The following is an 18,385-nucleotide window of genomic DNA, read 5'->3' as shown; positions in this document are numbered from 1 at the left end:
TTTCAACTATATATTCATCATTCACAAAAGAAATACATATATTAAAATAGCATAAGCAATATCATAAAGGATAAGGACAGCTCTGGTGCACCACACACAATATATATATATATATATATATATATATAGACACACACAGAGAGAGAGATCGAGGATTGTCCGATATGTTTTGTCTATAATAAATATTTGTGCTGTTTGTGCTTGGTTGCAAGAGAAATATGCTCCCTTCGTCTCTAAAATTCACATACTCCCTCCGTCCAAAAAAAATCCAATCCTAAGTTTGAACCTGGACACACATGTGTCCAGGTTCTAATCCAGGTTTGGGTTTTTTTTGGATGGAGGAAGTACATCTTAGTACTATCAATTTAGATAATGGTCTGTTTAGATTTATAGTTTTAGGATATATCATATTTTCGTATTAGATTCTTTTCTTAAGGAACGGAGAGGGAATACGCGTGACGTGAGTGAGGCGTGCCACTGCTGCGTGCGGTCAGTGTGGTGCAAGTGCAACTAGCTTACATGCATGATCCATCCATCCATGCACATGCGACGCAAGAACAACGAGACGAGCTAAGGACCACATGTGGCGGCATGTGACGCCCCAAGATTCGGATCTTTGCTCTGCCAGTACGTCGTCCGGCCTTGATTTTTTTTTTCTCTTTCGTTGAGGGAAAAAATATATTAAAGGTTCAGAGTTCAGAAGAGCCACCACGTTGTAGTAGTAGAAATTCAGAGAGCTGAGCTGAGCTATTTTTTTCTCTATATTAATTTATCTCAAGGCAAGTACACTAATGTGACATGCCGGCTGTATATTGTTTTTACAAGTAGCTCGGGCTAGGAAAAGTACAGTAATTAATTACTGCCCCTATTTTTTAATATTTGAAGACGTACGTTTGACCATTCTTTTTTAAAAGATTATACAAATATGAAAAAAATTGATTAAAGTATATTTAATAGTAAAGCAAATAACAATAAAAAATAATAATTATGTACTACCTCCGTCCTAAAATATAATAACTTTTGGCTTGTCCAGATTTATAGTAAAAAAATACTTATATTGTACTCTAGTAACTTTTGGTAGTAATTTTTGGGACGGAGGGAGTAACTTCTTTTAAGAAGAGAAATTGTTAATTTTTTATTGAAAAGTTAATGATGTCAAACGTTAAAGAAGCAACGGAGGGAGTATCGTTTTGCTGAATGTTCTGAAACGAGTCGAGAGTGTTAGGCCGGTCGGGCTTGGAATTTCTAGATACGCCTTGACCAAAATTTCTTGCATCGCCTTCATTTTTCCACCTGTTTTGTATGTCTAAATGGTTGTTCATGACTTTGAAACTGAGCACACCCAGTAATGTTGGATTGTACATTTCGTACAACTTATTTAATTTTCTTTTGTTAGTCTAAGCGCTAGAAGATGAATAGAGCATTAGACAAATTAACTGGTAAATTGATCTAGCTAGCATGTTCGTGTCGTGTGATCTGTGTATGCCGTGCGGTTTGAACTTCTCTCGCTAGCTACTCTCTCCGTAAAAAAAATAAAAAAAAACTAGGATCGGATGTGACATATCCTAGTGCAACGAATTCAACACATACTTCTATCCAGATTTATTGTACTATAATGTCTAGATTCGTTTTATTAAAATATATCACATCTAGTCATAAATTTGTTTTCATGTGATAAAGAGAGTACAGCTGCGCGCGGTTTCGACTTCCAACCAGCTGCACGTACCCTTCTTTGCTGTAGCCTGTAAGCACATCGCATCGACTAGTCAGGACATTGAAGAGAGGATTACTTCTAAGGGCCTCCTTATAATGTAGTACTCTCCTAGGGATACAAAGGTTCAAAGACAGGATATATTTCGACAAAATACCTTGGATTCTAGAAGGACTATAATGAGGAGGAAGACTCTCCATTCATAAATGATCATCATATAATTTTTTTCAACGTTATATAGAAATGGTAAGCATATTTGATAGTACTTTTTATACCTGGCTTTTCGTTTCTCTGTGTATTATTAAATGGTCTTTTGCATGCATAGTTCAATGTACTATTCAACTAATTGTAATTTGAGGTGCATGCATGTATACATGCAAGCAATATATCATTGGTGCAAATTTCCCTTGTTGCATGCATAGGATATGAAAAAACGGTGTTGCAGGTTAATCGATGTAAATTTAAGTGGCATGTGGGAGTGCATTGGCATAGGTGCACAAATCATATATGCTGATCATTTGTGAATGAAGGGAATAGCAAGTGGGTAATAAGGATGGAACACAAAATCATGTACTATTTCCATCCTAAAATATAGCAACATATGACTGAATGAAACACATCTTAGTTATACGAATCTGGACAGAAAGATATGTCCTATCCAATTTTAAGTTGTTATATTTTACAATGAAGGGAGTTGTTGTTTTAGTTATTACTAGGAATGGATGGGTGAATAAGAGAGTGGGAGTGAGAAAGGAGAGTGTTTTAATATTTGTTGATTGCTTGTTATTTGGTAGTAGTGTTACTACTGGATCATACTACTATCCACCTTACTACCTACCCTCACAATAGTGAACCAGGTAATATGACTCCTTGCTACCCACTTTTTAGCATAGTGTGGATGCCCTAACAAATTTCCATAACATTTCGACTTCTTGAAATCACACGGTTAGTTTGTCAAAAAAATAAAATAAAATCACAGAGTTACTGCACTAATTTAGTACCCATTATTTCGAACATCAAATGTGTTCACTGAGGAAATACCTGCAAAATTTGTTGGAGCCTTAAAAAAAGTCTATGAAAACTATCAACTATAGATAAATAAAACTTTCCTCTTGATATCAAAATGTTATCCGGAGACGAAAAGGTTTTATCAATGAATTTTGCTCTAAAAAAATCACAGGAGCCTTAAAAGTTTCTATATATATATATATCATCAAACCGGCATGTATCTATGTATTCTACAAATTTATATCCGAACTCCAAAACTGCTACTTCCATCTCAAAATAAATCAACTTGAGACAATAAACTTTCATTGACAAATAAAAACTGTGTATCTCACTCTTTCATTGCCCCCTTTGAAATATACTCTCTTGGTCCTAACACAATTGGAGAAGTGATCTTTGCTAGGTCGGCTGATTTTCACAATAGTCCCGATTCTAATAAGAATCGGGGCTAAAATTTATTTTTAGTCCTGATTAAAATTTTTTTGATCAACCGGGATTAAAGATGATCTTTAGTCACGGTTCATCTTCTATCAGAGGCCTGTCAGGGGGCCGAGAATCTTTAGTCGGTACTAAAGATCACAACTTTAGTCCCAACCAACTGGGAGTAAAGATTATTTAGATCTTTAGTCCCGAGACTAAAACTCAACCCGTCATATATAATCCCTAAAACTTATCCTCAAATCCACTATTGCAAAGTCTCTCTCCCCATCTTCCTCATCTCTCCCTCTTCTCTCTCTATCTTATCCTCTCCTCTTTTCTTGCTCTTATCCTCTCCTCTCATCTTGTAGTAGCGAAGCGGGTGGCACGGCGGCAGGCCGGCGTGGCAGAGGTGGGCAGCGCCTCTAAGGTTTTTTTTTGAGAATTTTTTATTCATATCTGAGATGTATTTGATTTGTGTGTGATGTGATGAATATATTATGTATTTGTGATGAATTTTTTAGAACTTGTGATGTAATTTTTTTTAAGAATTTTTGATGTATTTGGAAATGATCGATTTGAGGATTTGGAGAGGATCCTGTGATGTGATGATCGATTTGGGATTTCACGAATTTGGGATGATTTGGAAATGGAGTGAAATCAATATTCAATGTTAAAAGCAATGAAAAAAAAGAAAAGAAAAAAAAAGCAACCGCACCTAGCCTGGCTCCATTTTACTCCGGTTATTTTACCTAGGACTAAAGATGGGCATCTTTAATTTTGGATTTGTGCTCCCAGTTGTATAACCGGGAGTATAGGGGTTCCCAACCGGGACTAAAGCCCCTTTCTCTAGTAGTGTAAAATAAATCAATCTCGTATTAGGATATGATACACCAAATTTAAATATAGAGTATGTCTAGATTTATTGTATTAGGATATGTCATATTCTAATACAATGTTAGTTTTTTTTTTCGACGGAGGGAATAGACCCATGCATTGCCCTCCTTCAAGCATTAGCGAGTGGCAGCGTACGTGAATGCTCTTTCTACCGTCCACACCAATTAATGCACCATCGGTTATTGGTCGTCTCCCCCTCTGTTAATGTCCGGCACCCCAATAAATCCCTTACCTAGTGGATTAATTTCAACATGTTGAAAGTTTCGCACAAATCTTCAAGTCACGTACTTCTACTCAGAGCCTAATATCTAATGGTTCACCACTGTGATCCTTAACAATTAAACGAGCCATTAAAAATATCTGGTCAGCAATTGAGGGGTAATTTCAAATGGTAAAGGACATGCTATTATTGCGCAGAAGAACCCTTATAGAGATTTAAGGGGACATCTTTAATGATTCTTTATTAAAAACAGTAGAGATTAATGACTCATGTATTAGAGATTACCCCTAATTAATACTCACTTCGCCTAAAAAAATCAATGTTTAAATAAATTTTGGATATATTCATGTATTTATTGGGATGGAGGGAGTACTTAACTGCACATTAACTCTATCCTAAAAGACATTATTTCTGGTTATACATCTAGGCAAATACTTGTTTAGATACGTATTACTTTCTCCGTTTCATAATGTAAGACTTTCTAGCATTGTCCACATTCATATAGATGCATCTATATGAATGTGGGCAATGCTAGAAAGTCTTACATTGTGAAACAGAGGGAGTAAAAGATACTCCAAACGTATAAATAAAAATAAGATCTTTTAGAGAAGGATAGAGGGAGTAGTTTTTTTTTCAAAAAGAAAAAAGATAAAATCCCATAAGGTTCTGTATTTTAAGTACTGAGCTAATCAGACGTCTTTAGTGGTTGTTTGGATGGGAAAAGTAAAAACAAGTTTTATACGAATTATTAGGTTTAAGGTTATTATTCTGTTACCGTAGATTTATGTAAAATCCAAATCCTCTGTTTGGCCCACAAGAGAAAAGGCAGAAGAGCGAAGGGAATAAAACATTTTTTTTTTACTTTGAGAGAACTTATGTTTTTTTATATATATCCACAATTCTCTTATGCCAAACAAACAAGATTTGATCTAAAACATGATTAAGGTAAACCAGCTTTAACAAAACCTGAGATACAAATTAACAACCCCTAACAGCAAAACTAAAATTTAAATCGTTTTTCAAGAACGAGCAGTAGTAATAATGGTAGTACTGTTTTTTGGTCTCTTGCCTCTCATTGCTTAAATTACAATCCAAACAGCCTTTGCTAATAGCTGTCATTGATCCATCAGTTAGCTCGACCAAGGAATCAAAGGCATTGTCCTACCTCAGCTAAAAAGACGGTTAAGCAAGAGAGAGATCCGTTGGATACACGCCAGCATCAGCATCAGCCAGTGAGGTGACTCATCACCTTTTTTTTTTTTTTTTTGGAGAACAGATTCATCAGCTGAATATCCCTCTTACCTCTATCTCTGCATCAGAAACGGCCGGCCGTTGTCACCTGTCCCAATTAAGCTGATCAAAACCGCATCCATTTAATTAGTGGGTTCCAGCTAACGGTGCACACACTTAACCATTCCCGCCAATTCCGTCCATCACCCGCCAAATCTGTGATACGAAAACGCAAAGCTTAGCCTTGATTCAAATGCGGATCAATTCATCATCCTCAAAACCTGGGTTGCCGCGGCCGGTTCATCGAACCTGGCCGTGATCTTGGGACGAGACAACTACTGGTGACATGAAAACGGTAGCAACCACACTTTGGTAAATCTGGCTACACTATTCACTGCTTTTTAATTGAAAACCGCCGTGCATAAATGGCAATGGCGAAACAAAGTAAAGGACAGATAAACTTTATTGAATTTCGGTGATCTAAGCCTGGAAGCCATGGAAACCTCTTCTTTATTTTTTTGGAAGAAAGCTGGGATTGGGCAAGGGCCATGCTTTGGTGATGATTAGAGTTTGTTGAATTCGGAATTCTGTTGGAGATCGATGGGCAACGCGTACGTGTGTGGATCAAGTTGCGCGCGAGCACACCCAATTTCATACGAAAATGGTGGAGTTTGTTTGAAACTTTGAATGGGGGTGGAGTGTGATCGGTGATGTGACGCCAGTTAGGCATTGTGTTTAGGATTCATAAGTTCCACGTGACATTTAAATATGAAACTAAAAAAAATGAATAAAAAAAGACTTGAGCCTCTCCAGATAAAGATTTGAAAGTATCGCTCTTAAGGAGTACTATTTTCAAACCTTGCACTAGTCACGCGTTTTCGGTCCTGCTCCTGCTTGGGCTCTGAGTTCATAATTTTCTCATGCCAAACACTATGGCCCTGTTTAGTTCCCAAAAACTTTTCACAAAAACATCACATTGAATCTTTGGGTATATGTATGGAGTATAAAATATAGATAAAAAGAAAAATTAATCGCACACTTTGCATGTAAATCGTGAGACGAATTTTTTTATCTAATTAATTCATGATTAGCTATAAGTGCTATAGTAACCTACATGTGCTAATGACGACTAAATTAGGTTCAAAAGATTCGTCTCGCGTTTCCAGGCGAGTTATGAAATTAGTTTTTTCATTCGTGTCCGAAAACCCCTTCCGATATCCAGTCAAACGTCCGATGTGACACCCGAAAATTTTCATTTCACCATCTAAACAGGCCCTATTACATGGCATATTTGTAAATTATAAACGCCCTCATACGAAATAATCGACTTTATAGGTTTTGATCAAGGTAGTTCAATTAGAAGTATATATTAACGTGTAAAAATATTGGATTTATAGCTATTAAAAATATAATTTATGATAAATCAATGGTCAAAAGTTGATGAGTAAATTTCATTTTGGTCCACCTTTTGTTATCAATATTTCACTTTGGATCACCATTTAGCCAATGTTTTTACTTTGGACCGGATAAAGTTGTTTTTGTTTTTTTTAGACCACCCAACCTACTTCTAAAGCATCTGAACGATCTCGATTATGTCGATTATGTCAGTTTTCTATTTGTCAATGAACTCCTCAGCTATATATGAGATCATTTCTTTAGCATATTACAAGTTTAATGTAGATGGATAAAAGAATTAAGGGTGGTTCAAAGTGCCACAAAGATAAAAGTATCCGGTTCAAAGTGAAAACATTGTTTTTATGGTGGTTAAAAAACATCAGTAATAAAAAATGACTCAAAGTGAAATTTACTCCTGAATTTTTCTAAAAAAATAGAATATATCATACATAAAATTTTTAAATTAGAATACATCATACCGAAAATCACCAAATACCGGTAGCATAGTAGTGTGTGTGTGTGTATATATATATATATATATATATATATATATATATATATATATATATATATATATATATATATATATATATATTTGCAAATAAATAGGAATTAGGCAACCTATATGAATCTTCACATTTGCTTAACCTTTCGGCCGTGCGAGGACCTCGCTAATTAATATTGTCAAACCATCGATCGAGAGACTGATATACACACCTTGTCTTTTTAGGATGTCAAGTGTCAAGTGCCCCATAAATTACACTCCATCCCTAAAAAAAGCCAAAAGATAAGCGAAAGAGCTTCAAATAATTTTTAATTAGTCCACTGTACGGCATCAACCACCGTTTTCGTCTCCCATTTTATTCCGTGGAAATGGAATTGAACAACGACGGTGCGCCGCCCATGGAGGAAAAAAAATTGAAAATTAAAAGATGACAACGCATGGTCACGTCCCACGCGTAGCAACCTTTGTTTGTGCGGCGAGTTAGTTAGTCCAGTAATTTATCGCGTAAACACAATGGGACAAAGCATATTAATCCAGGTAACGCGTTGTTTTTATTAAGATATGTATTTTATCTCGTTTCCATTAACACGTTTTTCAAATTACTAACCTATATATTTCGTGAAAAAAATTCTATATAGAAGTTAATTTTGTTTTAAACTATTAGATAAATAACTTAATTAATAATAATAATAATAATAATAATATTCTTGTTTTATGTATTTTTTACTTAATCTTCATCCTCCATGAATTCAAACGGAGCCTTACAGCCTTTACTGTTTAAGCTTGCATTGTAGGAGTAACACATAATTAATTATGTAGCTAATGACAAGGTCGGCTAGCTAATGACGAAGGTTTACACTGTGAATTTAGCTGGCACACGCTTAACTAATTTGCTTCGTGATTAGGCAAGACCAGCGATAGCCTAAAAACTAACTGCTGTTTGGACGAGCCGTGCCACGTGGCGGCCTTCAGCATGCTTCGTGCCTTCGTCTCGGAGCGGAGGAGGCGAAACGAAAGCTGCGAGGATCTGACGTGGCAAGAGGCGATAGGCTCGATGACATGGCGGCGGTCAAAGATGCCAAAGTCAAACGCGCGGTGGAAATGCGGTCAAAGAAGTCTACGGGCAGAGGCGGAAAGTTGACTTTGTGGAGATTTTGCATATTTTAAAGGTGAAGCTTCCTTCCATCTTGTTTCCTCGACCGTGTTCTCCTCCTCGACATTTTTTTTCCCCTTCGAATTTAATTTTTTTTGTTGCCGTATGTTTTCAACTTCTGAATTTGCACCATGGACGTTGTTTTTTAAAAGTGTGATTAATTAGTCTTTGTTTTCTTTTGTCATATAGGATATTAACAGTTGTACCTCAATGCACTATTGACTTTATTTTGTTTTAATGTATAACTTTGACCCGTTTTTCTTATTAAAAATATGCTTCCATAGTCTGTATTTAACTTCTTAAAATAGAAAGGAAGGTGATGTCTGTATTTAACTCTCTAAAATGAAAAGATGATCACCCTTCACCTAGGCATTATCAGATCATGCCACCCATTTAGCTAGCAGGGTCATTCTCCTGCTTGCTCTTGAGTTGCAGTCTCGCTCAAAAGATGAAATTTGGGAGAGAATGGTTTTCAACTTGTGGAGAGTGAGAATGAAAGATAAGGGAATTTCGTTTTTGTGAGAGAGCAGGGAAACTATTAGTGTATTTTTTTTCCGACTGAAATCCCCAAAAATCTATATTGGGAATGGAGTAGGGGCACGATGTTCTTAGTATTTCATCTTTATATTTTTTGAAATAAACAAATAAACCGACAGAGTAATTTACCCATAGTTCAGTCACGTGGCTGGACATGTCTTTTTTTTTAAAAAAAAAGAAAAGATAAATAAACCGACAGAGTAATTTACCCATCGTCGTCGCCGGAGATGTCTCACATGACCGAGACAAGATTTGGAGCTTTCACAATTGAATAGCTCGAGTGAGTTCACCATCGTGCCGTGAAATGCACAAGACACAGCATGACTGCTTGACATTTTCACCTGAAAAAACGCACCGATTTGATTTTCCCAATTCCTATCCAATTTGCGCCGTGTTTAGTTCCAAAATATTTCTTCAAACTTCTAACTTTTTCATCGCATCAAAACTTTCCTACGCACGAACTTCCAACTTTTCTATTACATCGTTTCAATTTCAAACAAACTTTTAATTTTAGCGTGAATTAAATACAGCTTGAAGTGTTTTTTCCCCTGTCGCTTTTTTGAATTCGTTAGCAGGAAAGTGCCACGACGAAGCGGCAGCACCGACCTTTGAAGGAAGCTAGAGATTTTTCAAGAGAACCCAAACGAGTACTTGAATTAATTACTCGACTGATTTTATTTTCTTTTTTAACAATACTCGACTGATTTTTTAAGAGAATCTAAACGAGTACTACTTGGATAGTTGGATTAATTATTGGACTTCCTTTTTTTGGCTCATATGATCGTGTTGGTATTGTCTTCTACGCCAGTGCATGCAAACTCTATGATGGAATCCTACTCATAGTTACTGTATCAGATTCATCTGACCTACTCCTACTTGTAAAGCATACTTCCTCCATACTCGTAAAGAAAATCGTTTTGGACTACAGCGACACGGTTTTCAAAACACAACTTTAACTTCTTGTTTCTATAAAAATATTTATGAAAAAGTTATATTCATATAATTTTATAAAAAAATTTCAAGACAAATCGATTCATATAATTTTTATATTTATAAACTCAACAACTTGAGAGTTATTCATAATTTATATTTTCAAGGTTCGACTTAAATATTGTTTTAAACGACTTTATTTATGAGTATGGAGGGAGCATATACTTACATATATGCATCCTTTGGTGTTTAGCATTAACTGCAACTTGTGAGCGCAGACGAATGGGCAGTGGATGGCCTACGGGTTTGGAGCAAGAACAGCCATGCCTTTCGCCTCGGTGACTGATGAGTAGGAGCAGTCGAGCAGAACCAAGGATTTTGCCATTGCCACCTTTTGGTTCCCTTCTCTTGTAGTCTTGTCACGTCGCCGTGGACGGCAACTTGGGCAGCACATCGACGATCTTATGAATTTTGGGTGTTCTTTTAAGTTTGATTTATCTGTTTTGATTTTTTTTTTTTTACTCTTGTCCTAGGATGTCATGGACTCATGGCTAACTTTTTTTTAAAAAAAAACAAAAAAATGTGTTAGGTTACTAAAGAGGATCTTAGCATCCATTGCTGATAAAGTAGTGAGAAAACATGTGTTAACATCCAAATTTGACATCTAGACATGAAATAAGAAAATATGATCAAATTTGAATAAGATCGGGATTTCCTACAGAGGGCTAGTCTGATCGCCGGTGTGTGGCTGATCGATCTGATTGGCGACAAATGGACGGTCAAACCGTCTAAGTCCGACTTCGAGTCGAATTTCGTCGGGTCTCAGGCTTCCTTGCTTGGGTTGAGGTTTTTTGAGTTTTTATTGGTATCTACCTTGAGTAAGACGTGGAGAAGGTTCTGTAGGAGACAAGACCAGTCTCTTTATAAAGGCTATGGCCGGTTCAACTGAACACATAATCTCTTTTCAATACAATTAGCCAATCACTTTTTTAATTCTAGTTTTCATCCATCTTTGTCGGTTTGCACTGAAAGCCGTTTGTCCTCGATGTGGGTGTGCGAATCTCTTTGTAGGTCTGTCCCAAAAACCTTCTGTTCCACCCACGAGACAAATGTTTATCCCTATTTCATCTAAGCCAGCTTCAACTAGTCAGTTTTGAATTACATAAACCACCTTGGTTTAGATTTATCTAGATCGAGATGGTTGACGACTTTGTAGCACCGCAAAACATTAGGTGTTTTCATCATGATTGACGGCGTAACCAAAAAAGTTACCAACAACATGCACTGAAAGGGATTCAAACTCAGGCTGGTGCACTGCTCGTCTGCTCCTAACAGCTCCCTGCCAGTCGAGGTAGGCACCATTCCCATGGCTAGCTACAGAAAACTACGGTGAAAAAATAACTCTAGAAAAATAGTAACACGATTCCAAGTTCTATTATGCGAAGGTTTATGTCGATGACATCAATCTATTATATTATCAAAACAAACTTGAAAAAAACCACTGTACTCATTCCAAAGGCCTAGAAATTACAATATTAATAGAAGACAAAGAGAACTTTGTAAACCAGTAGATCATGATGAGTCCAAATTTTAATAGCGAGGATTGATCGATATAGCTGTGCATAGAACAGAAAATTGTATTTGGAGAAACATAATTAACAATTATATACAAGATACAGTTACATCTGTGGGATCAGAAGTAAAATAGTTGTATACCGAATTAACATAATGACGTGATAGTACCCCTTTTTATTTTTTTTCTAGGCACAGGAGTTTACAGCTGAAAAACTAGAGGGAAATGTATTAACAACACCGACAAATTAATCTACTTCTTTCCTCCCTGATATATAAAGAGTTTAACGTATTGTGGCTTCTTGGGACTTCAGCAAATGATAAAGCAGGAATATATATACCAGCCACATGGCAATGCCCTGAACTCTTCTGACAAAAAAAAAAAGAGGACACAAATAATCCCCAAATCTGCAAAGGAAGAGACAAATGGAAGGACACCGATCTACATTCAGATGCATGCACACGTATCAAACTGACATGAACTACCAAAAAGCTTTGATTTGCATGATCTCTCTCTCTCTCTCTCTCTCCAGATAGGCTAACACACCAACCTGGCAGTACTTAATTAAGCAAATGATGCACCAATCAGTGACCTCCCTATCACCCTATGCTAATTTCTTATTGAATACCATAGATTTGTCAGTACACAACCACACCAATCCCTTTCTAACAAACTGCAAAAAAAATGAGTTGATGCCAAATGGCACCAGCTCTTGATGATTCATACCCAACAATTCAACAAAAGCATATATCTATGGGTCTTAAGACCTTTATCATAACAGAGAACATTGTTTGGGAAATGTGCATTGAGATGTGCTGGCCACACTACTAAATCAACTTGCCTGTATTGGCATGCTGACAAAGCGATAATGTTGATTAGTGAGCTAAACACATAGATGATGAAAGGAAACATCTAGGTATCATAGCTTTTGATTGGGTATGCACTGAGGTTGAGTACAGTGAGATGAGTACACAACAGCATGCCCAACATGCAATAAATATTCTATCTGTATGTATCTTAATAACATGATTAGTCCAGAACTGGTTTCTTCTTCTGAACTGGTCCGAGAACTGGTTTTCTCCTTTTTGAGGACTTAGTCGAACTGGTTTATGATTGCACTTCTGAACTAGACATGTGAAAACCAAGCTAGAAGCACATGAACACTTCAGTGATGCTTAGCAGTTAGCACAGATCCAGTATTAAAGTACACATGCACAAATTGCGTGAAATTAGCAATTATATAACAAGAAAACAGTGGGCACAAGGTTGTAATAGTTGCAGGTAGAGTAATTTAGAGCATGCTACAGTACAAGGCAGAGAATTGGCCAGCAGAAGACTACTGGGATTGAAAACTGTCCACATTCAGTTCTAAAATGAGCTGGTGATGTTTCGTTTTGTGAGTAATCCCAAAACAATCATCATTTGAAATGAGTATAGCTATCAACCAATCACTGTCACAGGAAAAACACTGAATGTATAACGCAGAATGACGAAAGAATCGCTTACCAAAGAATAGCAGATAATAAAATAGAAGTTGACAAATGTTGTTCCACCACTTCATGTAGGAAAATATCCACTGCCTGTCATTTTAAGTCTGACCAGCTCCCAAATCCATAATTAATATAAATGCCCCTAGATCATCAGAACTTCTTTTCAAAAGAGCAAAACTCAGAGGTGATTTGTCATCATACAGATATCTCCTTTGGTGAGGGTCTCAGCCCATGTTCTTAATTGGTTCCCAAAGCTCCTAAGCTGTGTTCTTCCCCCATCTTTCCCAACTTACCTTCCTCATTTTCCACATACACGCTTTTCAAACTACTAAACAATGTGTCTTTTGTAAAAAATTTCTATATGAAAGTTGTTTTAAAAAATCATATTAATCTATTTTTTAAAAAATAAATAAATCAATACTTAATTAATCAAGTGCTAATGAGTCACTCAGTTTCCGTGCGGAAGGAATGAGTTCCCAACACAAGAAAACGAACACAGCCTAACATAACAAGTTATTATCTATTAAACACAAGACAAATGAATAGAATAATAAAACAGTAGAAAACTACGTTTCCAGCACTGCCTCTTTAAATACTAAATGCAAAGGTCATTTCATTGCTTTTTTCAACAAATTAATATTCTACAATCCACAGTGCCAAACAATGCGTCGGTGAATCAAATTCAACTTTATTTCCATCAGTATGCCTCTGTGTCTCCTTTAGGTTGACACAGGTATTCTATCTTAAATTTGTCATCAGCCACTAGCACTTGGGTGCCAAAATATTGAAGTGCTGGCTCATGTAGAACCATCAGGTTTGATTTTGCACCTAGTGGTTGGTTTCTCAGCATACAACTTATACATAATGTAATGCCTCTTTGCCTACAGAAGATATGATATTTGTCCCAGTTGCAGAGTACAGGAAAAGTGAACACTAACAGTCCATAATGCATAGGGCACTGCATTGCAGAAGAAATAAACTACCTACCAAGGGTTAAGAAAACTTAGCCATCAACAATCGAAAAATTGTTTGGGGAGCCAATGATACTTTTCCAGAAAATACAAAATTCACGGTAAGATGAGCAGTTTTACACCAGCATGTATGTCGTCAGAGGAATCCACATATCAGCTATAGACAGGAGTACAGGTAAGTATCACTACAAGAGAAACAGGGAAACTGGAGCACCACCGTTTCAGTGAATGACAGACGTGCATTCCCAGAGATGATATGTATAGTACAATAATCAAAGAACTAAGTATGCATATGAGATATGACTCAGGATGCTCTCACAGGCTAAACAAAGAAGCTTTCACCTGAAAAGACATACCTTCCTCTGGAAACCAACTAATTGGGGCTGAAATAAGTTGTAGTGCTGCAAAATCCAGTGTGCAAGATGTCTCGATTAAGGACGATACCTTTTTCAGTCAGCAATGGTGGATCACATGTAAGATCCCATAATAAATATGTGGAAGGTGTCATTACGGTGCTGACAAAGCCAGGAGTTTCTGCTGATCTTATGTATCATTAATTAGATTACAGTTTGAGTATTCCACAGCCCACAGCAGCGAGAAGCAATACTGAAAGCTGCTAGTCATTTATAGCATTTAGACGGTCCAGCTCAAGAAAGAACATAAAGTTGGTCTCAATCAATGAATCATATCTCAACTGGACTAAGTCTTAAAGCTTCCTATTAGATTATTTAAGTTTGGAAGATTATATCAATAGATACGGAAGATCTAATCCAGTGTCTAAATGGACATTTTACCGCAAAATCTGCATAATGATTCAACTGACTACTGTTAAATGTACTCTAACATTTCAATTCTACATAGTAAATGCTTGGGCTGATAGAAGGATTCCTGTAACAATCAACAAAATTTCACAGATAACTTACATAAGCTTGTGGACCAGGACTACTGATCTGGCCTGTTCCAAAAGGCTCGTATTGATAAAGGACCACCGTGTTTGATTGAAGCTACTATATTCAAGGGCCAAAGGCAAGGCTGCAGTGATTATGGTGGATCCCTTTCATAAATTGCATAGCGATCTTCAGTTGTACAAATACATACTACAAGAATTACACAAAGTTGTGTTGGTTATCTGAACAATGAGTTCATTTTAAAATTCTTTCGGCAGTTCATTCCATCATCATTTACTAGGTTTCATATAGTGCCATCCAATGATCCTTGTGACAAAACAGGTAAAGTTTGATCATATACCCTCCATTTAGATTGAAGTTGAGGATTTACCCTCCTGGTCCACATGTCAGCGATCTTAGATGATCCCACATGTCAGCGGCGCAGGAGGGTAAACAATTCATTTCAATTTAAAGGGAGGGTATATAATAAAATGTTCTCATTTTGTTTTGTTTGTCAACCAAGATCTTGCATTCCTCTTAACAGTTTGTTCCTTCACTTTGGATTGATATCAAGCTATCAGCAATGATGTCAGAAAGAAGAACCAAATGTAACAGATTGGACAAGAACAATAAAATTATTAAAAAATCAAGGATGACTTAAACAGTTAACGTTCTGCCATTTTTTGCTGTTTAGTTTGTAACATAAATAAGAAGATACCACCTGCAACTGAAACATTCAGAGATTCAAATGTACCTTGCATAGGAATGTTTACAAGCTCACAGGCTTGAAGGGTCTCTGCCGAAAGGCCATTGCCCTCACTTCCTAACACTAAGCACACTGATTCACTCATCAGTGAATCCGCTAGTTCTTTAGATAGAACATGTGTTCTTTCAGATCCATTACTGCTGCTTTCTGGATGACCTGCCAGCATCTTCATATCAGATTTAGCCATCAAAGCATGCAGATCAGACCAGTTACCAGAAACAACTGGAAGCTGCAATGAGGCTCCACGAGCTGCACGAAGAGCTTTTTCATTGAAAGGATCACAGCAAGCTGGAAGAAGAAATACCCCATCCTGTTGGTAGTTGGTTTTAAATGTTGTTAGAAGCATAGAAATTGGTAAAGACTAACCGAACAACACTACTGAAAGCACTTGAAGAGTTAGTATAAATTTCTGGTAGGCTACACACCATGCAGATATTTTTGTGTGATGGCATATTGGCATGTGCTAACTGCTAACTAAACTTCATCTGATGCTGTATAATAGGAGCATAATTTTTTGTGGAAATGTAGAACACTTATGGGGTTTCTAGCCTTCTAACCCAGAATGTACTAACCTTTTGCTTTCAAAATGTCATTAATAGCATTACACTATCATCCTTAGATGTAAAAACAAGTGCAAACCTAATAATTCTACATACTACTAGTAGTATTAGCTTTTTTATCACTTAAGTTCTACCTTATTATTGAGAAGTAAAACAAGCTGTGATAACTACTTTATATGAAACAATAGGATGGTGTGATCCATGAGACCATGAAACATCAAGTTTTGAGAAATGCAATCAGAGACGCTTCAACAATTAGTAGTAAATGACATACCCATCTGAAAGCACAAGCGGATCTTATCAATGTTCCAAGGTTACCAGGGTCCTGCAGGATAGAACCATTATGGACACAGTAAAAATTTAGAACCCTTGCTTAAGAGGAATCAAATGGACTAGTTCAAACTTAAAATAAACAATAAACAACATATTATGTGCCGTCTTATGCACAAAATGACATCCATTTACTATGGATAATAACGGAATATTGCACACTTCTTTTTACCTGAATCCCATCCAGAACCAAAATCCTCTTTGCAGAGCCGAGCCACTCATCAAGAACAGCTCCACCCTGGTCGCTGTCAAGGTCGCGGAAATACTTAGGCATGTGAATGATAGCGATTGCCTCAGTTGAATCAACTGATTGCATCCCAGAAACTTTCTTCATCACAGCGGCGCTGACATACACGACATTGCCAGAGAACCCGTACAATTCCTCCGGTAGCTCTATGCCGTCCAAGAGAAGCAAGGTTTCGATGGTGGAGAATTCGAAGCTACACATCTCCCTGCACCAAGGCGTACGAGTACAGAATTAGGAAAAAAATTCATCTCAGAATAAAACAAAATAAGGGAATTTCGCAGCTTAGAATAGAGAAAAGTTTACAGGATGGGGATGAGTCCGACGAGGAGAATGCGGCGGCAGGAGCGGCGGTACGCGGAGGAGAGCCTGAGCCTAACGCAGTGCTTCACCAGGGGGTTCGCCACGCTCGCTACCTGCTTGTGGTTTTGCTCGCCCCGGAAAGGAGCAGCCTTCGCCACGGCGGCCGTCGCAACGGAGCCGCGGGTCCAGGGAACGCAGTATGGGCGGAGTATGCTCTCCCGTTGCGGCGGCGAGCTGACCGCCGAGGGCATCGCCGGCGGCGGCGGAGCGCGCGCCAGTAGCATCGCGGCGGGCGGCGGCGAGGCGCGTGTCTCTTCCCTCGCAAATCGCAATACGCGCCTTATCTACTCGGCGGTGGGCCAAATTAATTAGCGGAAAGAATTCGTTATTGGGCCTAAACTGTTTGGGAAAATTAATGGGCCAAATGTACCTGTGGCCCGATTTCGTTGACTGGATTTAGGTGGCCGAAATCATTTGCTAACGATAATTAAGTGGGCCAAATTTAGTGATGGGCCGAAATTGTTCGTGGGAGTTACGTCGGTCCAATACGATTGAGGGCCTAATTCGTTGACAAGAATTGAGTCGGCCAAATTTATTGACGGGCCGAATTCATTGATGAAAAATTAGCAGGCCAAATTCAGTAGCGGGCCAAAATTTTTTAGAAGAATAAAGTGGTGAAAATTCCGTGGTGGGCTGAATTCGTTATTGGGAATTAGTAGGCCAAATTTCGTTATTGGGAATTAGTGGGCCAAATTTACTCATGGCCCGAATTCGTTGAAATGAAATTAGTAGCCCAAATTTCCCAGTTGGTTGACGGAATTTAGAGGGTCAAATTTTCTCTCGGGCTCAATTTGTTGACGGGAACCCATGAGACCAAATCTACTCATGGGCCGAATTAGTTTACGGAAAATAGATGGACCAAATTTATTTTTGGGCCAAATTAGTTGACAGAATTTAGTCGGCCTAATTTACTCTTGGGCTCAATTTGTAGACGAGAATCTATGAGGCCAAATCTACTCATGGGCTGAATACGATGTCGAGAATAAGACGGCCGAATTTATGCTTGGGCTGAATTCGCTAATGGGTAGCAGATGGACCAAATCTTTTAGCGGGCCGAATTTGTTTGCGGGAATTTCGTGGGCCAATTTCACTGATGGAGTTAACTGGGACCAAATTTGTTGGTGGGCTGAATTCGTTGAGGATGGGTTGAACTCGTTGATGGATGTGTTGGGCCAAATTCACTAGTGGATCCATTCGTAGA

At 37.7% G+C, this 18,385-nt stretch overlaps 1 protein-coding gene across 1 annotated transcript; it reads right to left on the bottom strand.

Annotated features, from left to right (window-relative positions):
* Positions 1 to 15,199: 15,199 nt before the first annotated feature.
* LOC127767822 (uncharacterized) lies at positions 15,200 to 17,436 on the bottom strand. Its single transcript, XM_052293273.1, has 4 exons — positions 17,128 to 17,436; positions 16,750 to 17,029; positions 16,522 to 16,572; positions 15,200 to 15,997 (listed from the first exon to the last, which is right to left on the bottom strand). Exons 1-4 carry the CDS (start codon positions 17,406 to 17,408, stop codon positions 15,587 to 15,589), a joined length of 1,023 nt encoding a protein of 340 aa, XP_052149233.1. The 5' UTR covers positions 17,409 to 17,436; the 3' UTR covers positions 15,200 to 15,586.
* Between the last annotated feature and the right edge of the window lie 949 nt (positions 17,437 to 18,385).

The sequence above is a fragment of the Oryza glaberrima genome, chromosome 3 (assembly GCF_000147395.1).
Source record: "Oryza glaberrima chromosome 3, OglaRS2, whole genome shotgun sequence".
Classification (NCBI taxonomy): Eukaryota; Viridiplantae; Streptophyta; class Magnoliopsida; order Poales; family Poaceae; genus Oryza; species Oryza glaberrima.
The sequence above is the reverse complement of the archived record's forward strand: the minus strand, read 5'-3'. Positions and strand labels throughout refer to the sequence as shown.

Coding starts and splice junctions, on each gene's coding strand:
- LOC127767822 (XM_052293273.1), bottom strand. CDS start 17,408: ATGCTACTGGCGCGCGCTCCGCCGCCGCCGGCGATGCCCTCGGCGGTC. Junction 16,573..16,749: donor TGGTTCTGGATGGGATTCAG/GTAAAAAGAAGT, acceptor TCTATCCTGCAG/GACCCTGGTAACCTTGGAAC. Junction 15,998..16,521: donor CCGCTTGTGCTTTCAGATGG/GTATGTCATTTA, acceptor AACTACCAACAG/GATGGGGTATTTCTTCTTCC.